The 14,705-nt window shown below is 41.8% G+C and overlaps 1 protein-coding gene across 2 annotated transcripts; it reads right to left on the bottom strand.

Moving 5' to 3' along the window:
- Nucleotides 1-804: 804 nt before the first annotated feature.
- On the bottom strand, nucleotides 805-13,023 carry LOC134099751 (von Willebrand factor A domain-containing protein 5A-like). 2 transcript variants are annotated; one of them, XM_062552738.1, is made up of 20 exons: nucleotides 12,986-13,023; nucleotides 12,759-12,829; nucleotides 11,483-11,685; nucleotides 10,958-11,180; nucleotides 10,612-10,781; nucleotides 10,399-10,513; nucleotides 9,633-9,808; nucleotides 9,370-9,458; nucleotides 9,105-9,249; nucleotides 8,685-8,764; nucleotides 8,442-8,556; nucleotides 6,855-7,013; nucleotides 5,933-6,036; nucleotides 4,939-5,156; nucleotides 4,676-4,831; nucleotides 3,586-3,630; nucleotides 3,063-3,092; nucleotides 2,792-2,931; nucleotides 1,426-1,549; nucleotides 805-1,109 (listed from the first exon to the last, which is right to left on the bottom strand). In XM_062552738.1, the coding sequence occupies exons 2-20, from the start codon at nucleotides 12,799-12,801 to the stop codon at nucleotides 1,030-1,032; spliced, it is 2,415 nt and encodes an 804-aa protein (XP_062408722.1). In that variant the 5' UTR covers nucleotides 12,802-12,829; nucleotides 12,986-13,023; the 3' UTR covers nucleotides 805-1,029. The 2 variants fall into 2 exon arrangements, with proteins under 2 accessions (XP_062408722.1, XP_062408723.1); XM_062552739.1 differs by lacking the exons at nucleotides 3,063-3,092; nucleotides 12,986-13,023.
- Between the last annotated feature and the right edge of the window lie 1,682 nt (nucleotides 13,024-14,705).

Here is a 14,705-nt window from a genome sequence, read left to right on the forward strand (position 1 = left end):
CTAAATAATAATTTGCTCAAGAATGTGCGTGACTGGATGTGTAATAAAGGATTTTGATGTGAATGGGAGAATTTGGCCCTCAATAAAAAAAAATATGTAATATTATTCTCAAATGAGACAAGATGTCATTACTTACAGTAGATAAAGACTATTAGCCTCTCACTGGGGGCAATTCCTAGTGTGCTTGGCGGTGCTTGGTGCCATCACCATTGTTGGCAGATTGACTAGGAGTTAGGGCTGCTCGGTTATGGTAAAAAATCATCATCATGATTATTTTGTTCAATATTGAGATCACAATTATTAATCGTGATCACTCAGTGATTTTGGAACTATCATCCATATTCAATAACCTAATTTAATCTTAAATATAATACAACAGGGAAAAAATCATGAAAAAAGATAATGCACACGACAACTGAAGAGAAAAGGAGAGCATTGCTATGAAACTAAATGTAGCCAAATAATCATTATATTGTACGTATGTTGTTGGAAGTCATAATCACAATTAATCGATTAATTTGATTAATTGTACAGCCCTACTAGGAGTAGTTAATAATCTTCTGGATAGATGCACATAAATCACCTGCATCTGAAGTATGACTTTGCTTCACAGACTTTGACAGCAGACCAGTCTACTCACATTATTATTCCTTGGAGAATGACCGTGTAACTGATGGTCAAACAAGGACTTTGTGATCTTTCAGTAATCAAATAGACTAAAGATTATTGTGTGTGTGTCTGTGTGAATTGATATTTTCAAATGACTAATTACTTGTATCTTAATGAAATACAATTTTCACACCATTATTTTGCATTTTATTATGTTATGTTGCATGAGCAAGTATTTTTAGTTTGTTACATTTGTGCCCACCTCTGTACAGCTCATTTTCTGTCATCTCTTCACTGTTCACATAAAGGCTAAAAAGCTAAAACATACAACTTTAAAAAAACATGAGGGCATATTAGTTCCATTACACAGACAGAAGCAAATGAAAGCTCTAGCACACATGACGTAAGGTGGTGAAGTCCTCAGAGGCCCAGAGTCTCCTGCTGCAGCTGACATCCCAGCAGAGCATTTCCAGCCTGCACACACTGAGACACACAGTCCACTGCAACACAAGAGACACATGTGAGCAGAAACACACACACACACACACACACACACACACACACACACACACACACACAAGACACATGTGAGCAGAAATACACACACACACACACACACACACACACACACACACACACACACACACACACACACACAGTCCACTGCAACACAAGAGACACACATGAGCGTGCACGTACACACACACACACACACACACACACACACACACACACACACACACACACACACACACACACACACACACACACACACACACACACACACACTTTTGAGCTAAGAGGAGGACAGTTTACCTTTCTGAGCTTGAATCCAGGATGCTGCCTTCATGGCTACAAACTGCCATTCATCCTTGGCATCAAGACGGAAACCATAGAGCCAAAGCAGAGCCAGAACTGTAGCCCACACAGCCTTGTCTGCCTAAACATAAAAAACAATTCAAGTCAGTCAAAAAACAAGTTTATCCTTAATCAACCTTGTCTGCCTAAACACAGATATATTAGCTTGACATACTAAATTCTATTCAAAATTTGAGTCCGGTACAATTGTGGACTGTGCTTGAATACTGGCTCCTGATGTTATACTGTGTGTATTTTTTTATAATGTTCACTGGTTGATTGGGAATGTAACGACTGTTCTGTATATGATGGACTATAGAAACTATGGGACTGTTGCATTTGTTTTGGTGAACTAAACTGGTCTAATTGCCAATGACGCTATAGTTGCTTGATGTCTGAGATAAACTTAGGAATGGGATAGGTTCCCCCTCTAGATAAAACGGGCAGTCTGGAATGGTGGAGCAGGATGGAGGTGCCGACTGCTGGCTGTGAGGGCAGACGGCTAAACGGTCAACACCGGGGTGACATTCACGCGAGCTAATGAAGGGGAAGTGTTGCCAGAGGAGGCCAACAGCTGACAAGGGGAAGCCTATACACTGGGAGAGGTGCAAGGGGAAGCCTATACACTGGGAGAGGTGCAAGGGGAAGCCTATAGACTGGGAGAGGTGCAAGGGGAAGCCTATAGACTGGGAGAGGTGCAAGGGGAAGCCTATACACTGGGAGAGGTGCAAGGGGAAGCCTATACACTGGGAGAGGTGCAAGGGGAAGCCTATACACTGGCAGAGGTGCAAGGGGAAGCCTATACACTGGGAGAGGTGCAAGGATATCTCCATTCCAGACAACTCTCATCGCTCTCTATTCCGAGAGAAAGGGAAGTCTTTGTTCTTACAAGTCGATACTTCAGCACCATCATAACCTTTGCCTACTGCTCAGTGGAGGCGTTGACTGAGCCACTGTGTGTTTTGGTTCCAGTATAGCCTTAGGGGCGGAGCCTAAACCACTATGCCTGCAGACGACGACGGGGATGTTCACCGTTGCCTGAACGGCACGACTTGACTTGATTTCGTTGTTAATGCAAAAACAGTCAAGCAAAAAAACTACTCTTGCATTGCATAAATTTGGTAATATAACTTGCACATTCTGAACGCTAAGGGTGTCTTGTTTGTAGAACTACTTCTTTTGGTCATACACCAACTCTTAAAATGTACAGGACAAATTTCCATTACTAGTTCTACTTCTAAATGGTTGCTTGCTACAGCCAAAGGTCAAGTTATTAATTTCATCTCTATCTTTGTCTGAGCCTTAGCTTCACGGTCATCCTTACCCCCACTGGCATCAGTTTGTCCAACTCATCGTCTGTCTTCTCCAACACCTTGGCCATGGAGGACTCCATTTCCCATGACCCCGAGGCTTTCTGGAGAGAGATCAGCTGAAGGAGGGGATCTGTGGGAGACTCTGGTGGAGCTTAATTCAAATAAAAAAAAAGCAGCAGAATAGACATAAATGATAGGGTACGATGTAAATGTAAGAATATAAGAGTATATGGAAAATATACATTAAACTAATAGATCTTCAATAGTTTTAATATACTGTACCTCGGGCCATTTCATACATATCGTCATCATCTGGCAAAGCCGCAAAATAAATAAATAAATGAAAATACTCTAAAGCCATTCATCAGCAACAGACATCATTTAGATATCCAGATATTTGTACTAGACGAGCACAGCGTATGATCTGTGGGGGACCACAGCTGATTGGCATCTGTTAGGGTATCTGACAAATATGAGCATCTCAATCTTCGCAATGCAGTGTTAGATGAGTGTGTGAGTGCGTGTGTCGGTGTATGTGTGTGGGACAGACTTAAAGTGCTTGTGAGGTGTGCAAAGATGCAATAGAGTCCCTTGTTTCCAATGTGATAAGATCCAGTGAACAAAGAATGTGCCCTCTCTTCTCACCCCCTTCTCCATACCACCATACCAATTCCCAGGTGCATATATTCAGTCATTCATTACACCACCTACAGTATGCCCACATGACTTTGATGCCTATTACAGGTCTACATTACAATAAAAGCACCAATGCAAAAAAAGACACGACACATAGGAAATGTCATACCTTCAAAAGTCCCATCATCATCTTCTGCAGAATCGCAGAACATTTCTGCAAAAAATTAATAAAATACTATGAACTCATTGATAAATTAACAATTGAGAGACTGAATGTTCATGAGCAAATACATTTTAATGTAGCCTACTATAGAACAGAGATAGAGATTTTAAACTGGCCACACCTACAGGTATTTATTAAACTGTGCATTTCAGACCACTAAAATAGAGCCCTATAACTATAACAACATGAGGAACAATACTGTTGGGGATCACTTTCAGAGAGATTTTGAGAATGATAAAAAGCTGGCAGCCAATCACAATCTATCAAATTTTAGCCATCACTCTCATCATCACGGAGAGACTTTTCTAACGGTTGGTCAATGTGGAAGTTATCGTCATAGTTCCTGGTGTGAACTGCCCTTTAGTTTATAAGTGCAGTCATAGGCTTCATTAATAAATGATGTCAAAGAGCTTCATTTGCTGCTGTTGCTAAATGGATTACAGTCAAAACCAACATATTTAGTTTATTGTACTTAATTTACAACATACAATATTGAAGTTTAAAGCAACACTAAAGAGTTTTTCGCACCTTAAAATAAGGTTTCCAAAATCATTTCAGCAGTTCATCAACTCGTAACAGGGTGATCGGCACTAATGCTTTCACTTTGTGGCCCTCTATTGGCTATAACCACACTTTGTAATTTTACCAGATTGGTTAGCGTATCTGTAGTTCATGAAATGAGACATAGTCTACAAATTTGACTTGCTTTGATGTCGCAATACATCATACTTTTGCAAAATCATGCAACATACTCAACCTTGTCTGTGGACATCGTTATTTGCTGGATAAACAAATAGTGTGTGTGACAGAGGGAAAGTGCTTCAGTGTTGCTTTAAGATGTTGATATTAGTGAACTATACTACCTGTACAATATAATATTACAGAAATAGACTATAACAAAATGCCAGTATGTGAAGCAATGGTTTTAAGTTGATTTTCCTGATCAACAGTTCAAAAAAGTTTCAGAAGGCAAAATCTTTCTTGTGCATTTTAATGTGTGGAAAAGAGAAAGGAGAATGTGAGGCCAAATACTTACGAGGCATTGGAGGCGCTGCCGCCATTCTAGCCATTGGAGCCATTCCACACAATTCAACCATTGGAGCCATTCGGGCCATTCTAGCCATTGGAGCCATTTGGGGGGGTGGCATTGAACAGCACATAGCCATAGGCATAGGTGCACCAAAAAACATTCCTAATAAAAGCATACAAATATCAGAGCAACCTGTATGATATTTTCCTGACCTGAACACAAAATCACTGGGACATCAGAAGACACCCAATATAGAGCCCCACTCTAACCTGCCGTTGGCACAGGTCTGTGGAGCAGAGGTCCCTGCACAGTCTGTCCGCTGCCCTTGTGGATGGCGATGAAGGCGGTGTGTGTGCAGCTGACTCCAGACTGCAGGCTGAGCTGCAGCAGCTTCTCTCTCAGGGCCTTCACCTCTGGTCCTGCTGCCCTCTCCTCCGTCTCCAGTGAGCGGATCAGGGCTCGAGCCCCCAGCCGGTGGAGAGTCAGTCTGAAGTGGGAGGAGGGAGACCAGGGGTCGTGTGAATAATGCAGGGTGCGCAAATCAGCTACAACATTAAAACGACGTCCTGAAAAACCTTTTGTCTTTATTCAGATGGCACAGTGTTACGGCGGGAGTAGAACGGTGCTTGCGTGGTTCCTTCGTTTCTCTCTCAGCTCCTCTGCAGGTGATAGATTCAGGGGGCTGGGCCTCCTGCTATTTAAGTCACCTGTGTCCAACGGCTCTCGCTTTCCCTCGCCGCTCTAGTCAGCACACAGGACGAACGTCTCTCGATGGCACCTTGTTCACCTTTGCTATTCCTTATTTGTTGCTTAGCTACTTTTTGCCGTTTGACTCACATGGGATAAGCTTCTGTTTTATGTGTTTGTAAATAGTTTTGCGCTAGCAGTGGTTTGGTGGTAGGTAAATGACTTTGTTATTTTAGGTTCGATAGTGTAATAGAAAGAGGTCTAAGGGTTTCCTTTTCTCTTTTGTATTATGTTCATTGTGGCGTTCTTAGTCTGTCTGAGTGCATTACTTTATTACATTTATTCATCTTGTACTAAATCGTTTCTACGGCTTCTTATGTTATGTTGATCCAATTAAAAAAAGAACGGTCTCATAACACACAGTGAAGAGGGACAGGAAGCAAGCGGGAGAAAAAGATGGGGATGGGATTGGGAAATGACACACAGTTCCCAGTGGGTGGTACAGATGAATGTGTGACACAAGCTGCAGCAACTTCCTTGTGAAAAAAACGTTGAATCACACTTTTAAAAGTTTACCCTGTGTCTCCTGTGGGTCTGAGGCAGAAGCTGAGTTGGTTCTTGACCGTCTCCTCCAACAGGTTGTACTGTATTGTCACAGATCCTTCAGGAGTCGCAGCATTCTGAGATCAGGAATCACACATTTGATACGGGGAAGTTAGATGTTGGTGTAGAATCATGTAGAATGCAAAGTGTAATAAGCAGGAAAAATATCAAAAGCATACATCAGCCATTAATGTTGTCTGCACCTTGACATGTAAGGAATACCTTTCTAGATCTTTTATAGTTGACCATTCGCTCCCTCAAAAAGTCAGAACAGGACAAAGTGGTACATTAAAAACAGTGCACGCTGTCTAAAACTCCTTGACACTTGAGACCTCGAGACGAACAACCATCTAAGTCCATATTTTCAAATGAATAACATTGAATACATTTGTTTTAAAGTACTCATTTTTCATTCTATATTGACCAACTTTTGCACAAAGCTTCACAAGACCTGGTGCTAGGCTCAGTTGTGTTTCAGTTCAGAGATGCATATTATCCGGAAGAATACAGTAAACAATATTCTAGACTCTGTAACCCTGTGTCAGTACATCACACCATTCTGATTCTCTGTATAGATCTGTACAGACCAATCAAATTTTCAGGGCAGGCTTTAAGTGATGATGGACAGATGAACAACAGCTCACGCTTAGGTTGATTTTGATTGCAACAGAAACACTACACTACGCTATTGGCTATTTCGTTGCTCTGTTTGGTTAGGTCTACCCAATGAGTGCAGAGCCTCCCCCCCCCACACACAACATTTTCTGGATCAAATCAAACCCATGTAGACATGACTAGGGGCTCCTGCGTCTGCGTTCCGCGCACGAGAATTGCGTCATTTTTACTGCATGCGTCGCGTGCTTGTGTCTCGGGAAATGTAAAGACGTCCTCTCACCTCTCCTTTGAGCTGGGCATACAGCAGGGCCCTTTGACCATGGAAGAGCACTTTGAGTGGAGGAGACAAAGTGGTGACTGACCCACCATCTGGAAGGTTCCAGTGGACAGAGATGTCCTTCACTGCTGGCTGCAGTGCATAGCGGAGAGACTGCATCACCTGTGTGTAGACAGATGAACAATGTCTGTGAGGATAACGGACAAAATATTGCTAACCACCAGGCACCAAGACAAACAAAAGTGTGAACCTGTTGATCTGTTACAAAAAAAATGATATTAAAGTGAATGAATAACTGAATCACAGATAAAACGTAGGTGTGTCAACTGACCTATTGGATCTGCTGCATAGTACTACGACCCATTTCAATATCTTTTCCATTACTGTCCTGTTGTGTTCATTATCTTTAAATATTAAAAGTCATTCATTCATGTTTATCTTAATATCATTATTTATTTTGGTCATGTCTAATTGTGACACCAGCCTGCTTCATTGCTACTTTTCTTTTACCATTTTTGTCTTACTCTTTTATTCTGATACAACACACACTATGACTTGCCGATCCTACAATTCATTTTGTGCAAAGTCATTGTTCAGGACAATGATCCTCTGAGTAGATAATAAATCCCTGTCTTTGTTTCTCAAATCTGCCTACCAGCTCCATCTCCTCCTTCTCACGACCAGCAGGCCAAGAATGTAGATTGGAGCCAAAAGCAGATTCAAAAGAACCGAAGTTGGAGCAAACTTGGTTTAATGTGTCTTCTTTCACACAGAAACCTCTCCAGAAAACATGTACATGCACGGATAAACTAGACTTGATTTTACTAGAATGTTACATTAACATATACAGTGCCTATAGAATGTCATCATACCCTTTTGAAATAGTTTATTTTTTTGTCTTACAGCCTGAAATCAAATAGAAGGGAAAATGGATGCTGCCAAGTACACCCAAATTCTTAAGGAAAACCTGCATCCCTCTCCTAGACAGCTGAAGATGAGTAGGTAATTCGCCTTCCAACACGACAATGATCCTAGACATACTGCCAAAAGAACAAAGCAGTGGCTTAAGGATAGGATGGTGAATATCCTTGAGTGGCAAAGTCAGAGCCCTGACTTACATGTAAATCCTATAGAAAATCTGTGGATTGACTTGAAGAGAGCAGTCCATCGCCATTCCCTACATAATTTGACTGAATTTGAACAATTCTGCACAGAAAATATTCCCCTATCTAGGTGCGCAAAGCTATAATAGAGACATATCCAAACAGATTGATGGCTGTAATGAAAGCAAAAGGAAGCTCTACAAAGTATTAAGTCAGGGGTATGATGACTTTTCCAACCCTGTTATTCTAGTTTTTAATTTTTTTAATTAATTTTCAGAACTGCTGACTTTTTTTCCCATCATTTTGATGTTGTACAGCTACATTTGTAAATAAAACTGGCAAAAGGTTTTTTTAAAAAATGGGTTTTGATTTCAGCCTGTAAGACAAAAAAAGTAACTGTTTCAAAAGGGTATGATGACTTTCTATAGGCACTGTAGGTATAAGACAAAAGATACCAAAAGATACCACCAGGTCCATCTCCTCCTACCTTGGGCTGCATGCGGTCTGTTCCTGTGATAAACTGAGCATGCCCAGAGCCCTCCTTGGCCAGGCCTGTGATTAAAGCAGTGCTGGCACCCTCTCCGATTCCAAAAGAGAAGCACCTGCACGCCTCATACGGAGATTAGTTTCAAACAGTTTTAGTAGAAACATTTCTTTATGTGCACTAATAAACATCAGAATCTGTTCGTATTGTTCAAGTAATTATTTTGTCATATGACCCATCACATACCGGTGAGAATTTCCATTGATCTTCACCAAGTCCAAAACCTGCTTAGTGTTCCCCACCTCTCCATCAGTGAAAATGAAGAGCTGACATGAAATAAAAGAGGAAAGACTGAATGCTAAATGTTCTGTATGAAAGAGGTCTTGCTTTTGTTCTCTTGACATGGATTTTGTGCCTTCACAATGTTTTGGTCTAAAATTTGTGAAAGCACAGTTAGCAATGAATATAATAACTAGCTGAATAATTAATGTATTTTGGCAATATCAATATTTGGTAACATTCTTCTCATATTGATTAGGACTTCTGGACTGCAGCAGTTCCTCTTCTTCTGCTTCTGCTTCCCTACCACAGAAGGGCAGGTGGACATTTTAGCAGACCTACTGTAGTAGTCCAGTGCCTAGTACTCACAGTGAGGTGTTTGTTTACCTGTCTGGGGTGACTGGGGATGCAGGGCTGGCTGTAGATGTGTTTCAGAGGCCGAAGAATCTCAGTGCCCCCCATGTCTGCACCCATTCCCTTCACTTTCTTAAGAGCATCATCCATTGTCTTCTGGTTGTACTCAACACTCTTTCTGCAAGAAGACAACAGCAATCATGTTACAAGGATCAACCTGAGCTATTCCAAAAACTAATCTGAAGCATTATAAAAATAGGCAAATGTGAGACATAGATAAATGTAAAAGCATACTGACGGGAAGAAATGTTCATAATGAGAACCAAAGCCGCAGATGTTGAAGTAGCAGCCCATGGGTAGGCTCTTCAAGAGCAGGAGCAGAGTGTCCTGAAGACCAATAACAGGGATAAGACTGAGCAAACCCTGGGTCTAGCCAAGGCATTATACACAAGCATGCAACAATTGTAATAGTACCAAAGAGAACAAGGATTGACACAGACTACTTGGCAGGCTTTATCAGAGTTTAGGTTCTCTCTTGTACTACATCTGCAGTCATGGTACCTTGGCACTCTCTATGCGCATCTTTGCATCTTTTCCTGAGTGCATCTTGCAGTCCATACTCCCTGATCGGTCCACCACAAAAATAAACTCTCCACAAGTGGCAAGAGAGGATGTTGCTGCAGCAGGGAACTCTGGGTAAATGCTGATCATTACAACAGGGTCACCCATTAAGGAGCCTGAGGGAGAAACAGAGAGGGGAATTTAATTTGTATTAAAGAGGAACTATGGCCCCAGTCGTGGCGCGACTGGCTGGGGCACCTGCACCGCACACCGGCGACCCGGGTTCGATTCCCGCCCCGTGGTCCTTTCCGGATCCCACCCCAGTTCTCTCTCCCTCTCGCTTCCTGTCATACTCTCTACTGTCCTGTCCAATTAAAGGCATAAAAAGCCCCATAAAAAATAATCTTAAAAAAAAAAAAGAGGAACTATGCAGGATTGGCGATTTCATCTCTGGTTTCGGTGTCGTTTTTCGTTTTCGCTCGTTTTATGCTTCTCTGCAGACCTTCCCCGACAGCTTTAGCTTATAATTATTATTATTATACATGTATAGGCTATATTTAAATATATAAATTGCAAGCGTGGTTCTTCGTCTCAGACAGATGTAAACAAGGAGCGGTCGTCTCCTGCAGAAAGTTGCATAGGGTCTCTTTAACTTGACTACATTTCTCTATACAAAATGGGTAAATACATTATTTTTCAACCACAGCCTTCATATGAGCTCCACATAAATGTCCAGATTATCAGCATGAAGAGCACAAGCCCTCACCTGGCTCAGCACTGTCCAGTCCAGCCTCCACTATGGCAGTGGGCTTATGAGCATCCTGGTAATACAGCAGCAGCTCCACATCTCGATCAAACAGGTGGCCTGGAGAGAGACTCACCTGGAGGATCAGAGAGGAATATAATATTATGCCACACAAACACACCATAAGCACCTAGTGCTTGTAATCACACATTCATAATGTCCAGCCCTCCGTACCGTGGCTTGTGTTTTGTCTGGGTTGAGGTAAGCCAGTGGCTCCAGATGACAGTTGGACTCCACTTTAGAGATGGGCTGGGGGGAGGACAGCTGAGCACTGAGAGCCAACGTGTAGGGCACCGTATCAGCTGGGACTGAAGTCACGGTGGCCATTTGACTCCTGTCCATGTCTGAGAAGACAGTTGGGAAGATGCTACTTTTTCTTTTCTTTTTATTTTAATGGTGTCATACCTGTGGCACTCTTAGGCTAGTATAGAACACACATTAGTCAGAACATTAGCATGTTCGGACATGTCAGAAGAGGGAGGCTTTATATCCCACAAGCCTCCATGTTTCTGGGCCTCACCCTGGGGTGTGTAGCGGGGGTTGAGCACAGCAGGCAGACAGAAGCGCAGGGCGTCATCAGCTTGCATGGCCAGCTCTGAGATGTAGACCAGAGTGATGGCAGCACTCTCTCCTGGAGGCAGGCTGCCCACGTTCAGCTGGAACACGTCTGGGCTCTGAGCACTCTCCTCCAACAGGAAGGCCTGGTGGCCCGAGCTCAACGCATCATCATATTTCTCCCGTGCCTGGAACAGGAGAGAGCAGACACATCAATCATCATACTGCTCCAATGCCTCAAGGAAGGGGACAACTGTTAACCTTTATAACTCCAGTTCTGTCATTATAACAAAACACCAATTTCATTAAACAGTCAGTAGATGAGACTATTTTTGGAACAATTACCGATGGATTATTGTTGTGTATAAATTATAAATGATTATAGATGGATTAATGGATTACTTTCAGGCAGGTGGGCTATTGTTAAATAATAGTAGGTTAAACTGTAAAATTGCCCTTGCAAATATATTTGTATGTCATTAAAACTCACCTTCTGCTTGTCCTGCAGCTTTGCCACCACCTCTGTGTCTCCTATCTTGGCGCTGAGGTGGCAGACGGCACATTCTCCAGGCAGAGGGAACACAAACACAGCCTCCAGGGGGCGCTCTTCTCCATTTACATACCCTAGAGTGGAGGTCACTGTGGCTACATGTCCCTTTACATGCACATCTACCTCCACACTCTTCAGAGGAACTGGAAGAGGACATTGTTGATGCTCATGAAACTGACTGAATCTTTAGAGATGTTATGACCAATTTAAATACAGCAATTTGCACTGCATAGAAGCTCAAATACAAAAACAACCCATGTAAGTACAGGGAAAGGGATGATTTTAGCTAACTACAAAGATGCATCCCATGAAAAAAATACATATATTAAAATTACTTATCAATCCTTTTTTGACAGATTCTGATCAAAGTCCATCAGTGTTCAAACAATGATTACGTACATGCTTTAAGGCTTAGAGTTGAGTTGAGTTTTTGCGATAGTTATGTAGGCTATGCCTTAAAGTTTAAGTTGTAGGCCTACTGCCTTACAGTATGTTGTACTTGCTGTGTAGTCTTTGTTTGTGTTTGCCTTATGTTGTACTTGATGTGTAGTCTTTGTCTGTGTTTGCTTTATGTTATACACTGTGTAGTCTTGCTTGTGTGTGCTATATGTTGTAGGGGCAAAGATGAATTTCCACAGTAGTGGACAATAAAGACTTCTAATCTAATCTAATAACTATAGCAGAAACTCAACTCTTATGAGTTCTGTCAAAAGCTGGGAACATTTGTCATCTTAAGTGTTAAGTAGTTAGGAATGTTTCAGACAAACATGTGCAAATTCCTGACAATCTTTTTCCATGTGCACAGGGAGACAACACCCACATTGACAAAAAGCATTGCATACATCTGTAAGACCTGTTACCCTAGTTCAGAGATCACCCACCCCATGACATTGCTGTGTCAGCGTCTTGCTTCTGACTGTCAGTGAATTGATTGACATGGCTCTAAATTCTGCTTACTGAGAGAGAGAGATGCCTATTGCCACATTTACAAGAAATTATCTTGTCTTGTCATTATGAAATTGTTTAAGACTGCTGATAGGCCTAAAGGTGTGCTCATCAAGACTAAAGTGAATCTTTCTACCAGACTTTCTTTATGTGTGTATACACAGACACTGGAAAAGTCCAACCTAACCACAATTCACCAATCACAATCAGACACTATAAAAGTATGAACCTAGGCCTAGCCTACATCAATAAGTGAGGACCATTCACTTGCCTGGCTCATTATTGACAGTCACCAAACCACAGCAGCTCTTCATGTCGATGCTTCAGCTGTTTGATTCAAGCCTAGATGGAAAAGCCAAGATAGCCTATTTAAACAAGGTAGGCTAACATACATTTATTACACTTACCAGTGGGAGATTCCTCCGGAAGACATAGCCTATGGACTTCAAGTGAATGTAAATCAAACAAACTAGAACGGTTAGATATAGTTTTACCTACAATTAATAGGCCTAACAGCTCTTAATGGTAGCCTATCGTCGGGAGGACCGAGAAGACAGTGGATTAACTTGGGTGGGTGCAGTTTACCTAGTAAGATCCACCGCCGTCATGTCATCCGGCACAAGCTTCCTTGGTACACTGCTGTCATATGCATTACGGTTCCCCATTGACTCCCATTGATTCTGACTGACCATTTCGAAGGAAAACGTCAATTATGTGCTGAAACAAACGCCGCTGACATATGATAGTAACCATTTCACTTTGATAATAACATACATTTTTGTCCGACATAATACAGCAAGAATTTCGAAATTTTATCGACGCAACGTGGAGAAACTTAAGGGAGAACAAAAACATTATCCGTGACCGACGGTCAATGGGATTCCCCATTGACCATGGATCACGAAAAACGGCAGCCGTTATTTCTTGAATGTCAGAGTAATGACATTCTAAATGGTACCTAAATAATAGGCTACACCACCATTCATAAAGTAACGAAGTATGAAAAGAAAAACACAATTCATCACATGGATCACCCAAACGACTTTGTGTCAATTTTCAACCGCGCGGCTTTTAAAGGGATATTCCGCCATTTTTGGAAGTAGGCCTACGCTCATTTTCCACCTCCCCTCGAGCAAAATAATCGATATTTACCTTGTTCCCCGTTCATCCAGCCATTCTGTGAGTCTGGCGATACAACTTTTAGCTTCAGCCTAGCATAGATCATTGAATCGGATTAGACCATTAGCTTCTCGCCTGCTAGCTTCATGTTTAAAAGTGACTAAGATTTCTGGTAATTTTTCCATTTAAAAGGTGTCTCCTCTCAAGTTAGAAAGTGCAATAAGACCAACTGAAAATGAAACCTGGTGTTTTTCTAGGCTGATTTGACATGGAACTACACTCTCATCTGGCGTAATAATCAAGGCAACTTGCAAACGTACCATAGGCGCAGTGATATCTTACGCGACATCTGAAAATAGTCCCCATAGACAACAAGCAGTAGTAGTGCCAGTAGCTGCAAGTTGCCTTCATTATTACGCCAGATGAGAGTGTAGTTCCATGTCAAATCAGCCTAGAAAAACGCCAGGTTTCATTTTCAGTTGGTCTTATTGCACTTTCTAACTTGAGAGGAGACACGTTTTAAATGGGAAAATTACCAGAAATCTTAGTCACTTTTAAACATGAAGCTAGCAGGCGAGAAGCTAATGGTCTAATCCGATTCAATGATCTATGCTAGGCTGAAGCTAAAAGTTGTATCGCCAGACTCACAGAATGGCTGGATGAACGGGAACAAGGTAAATATCGATTGTTTTGCTCGAGGGAACGTGGAAAATGAGCGTATTTCCAAAAATGGCGGAATATCCCTTTAATATCATAATAATGGGTGTGAAATATTCCTTAACCACTAGATGGAAGCATGGCACAGCGCACTTTGATGACATCACAACCATGAAACAGGAAGTAAAGTGCTGTGACGTAGTTGCTGTGTCATGCAAAGTGCGCTGTGCCATGCCGCCATCTAGTGGTTAAGGAATATTTCACACCCATTATTATGATATTAAAAGCCGCGCGGTTGAAAATTGACACAAAGTCGTTTGGGTGATCCATGTGATGAATTGTGTTTTTCTTTTCATACTTCGTTACTTTATGAATGGTGGTGTATTATTTAGGTACCATTTAGAATGTCATTACTCTGACATTCAAGAAATAACGGCTGCCG

Source organism: Sardina pilchardus, chromosome 13, assembly GCF_963854185.1.
Source record: "Sardina pilchardus chromosome 13, fSarPil1.1, whole genome shotgun sequence".
NCBI classification, from domain to species: domain Eukaryota; kingdom Metazoa; phylum Chordata; class Actinopteri; order Clupeiformes; family Clupeidae; genus Sardina; species Sardina pilchardus.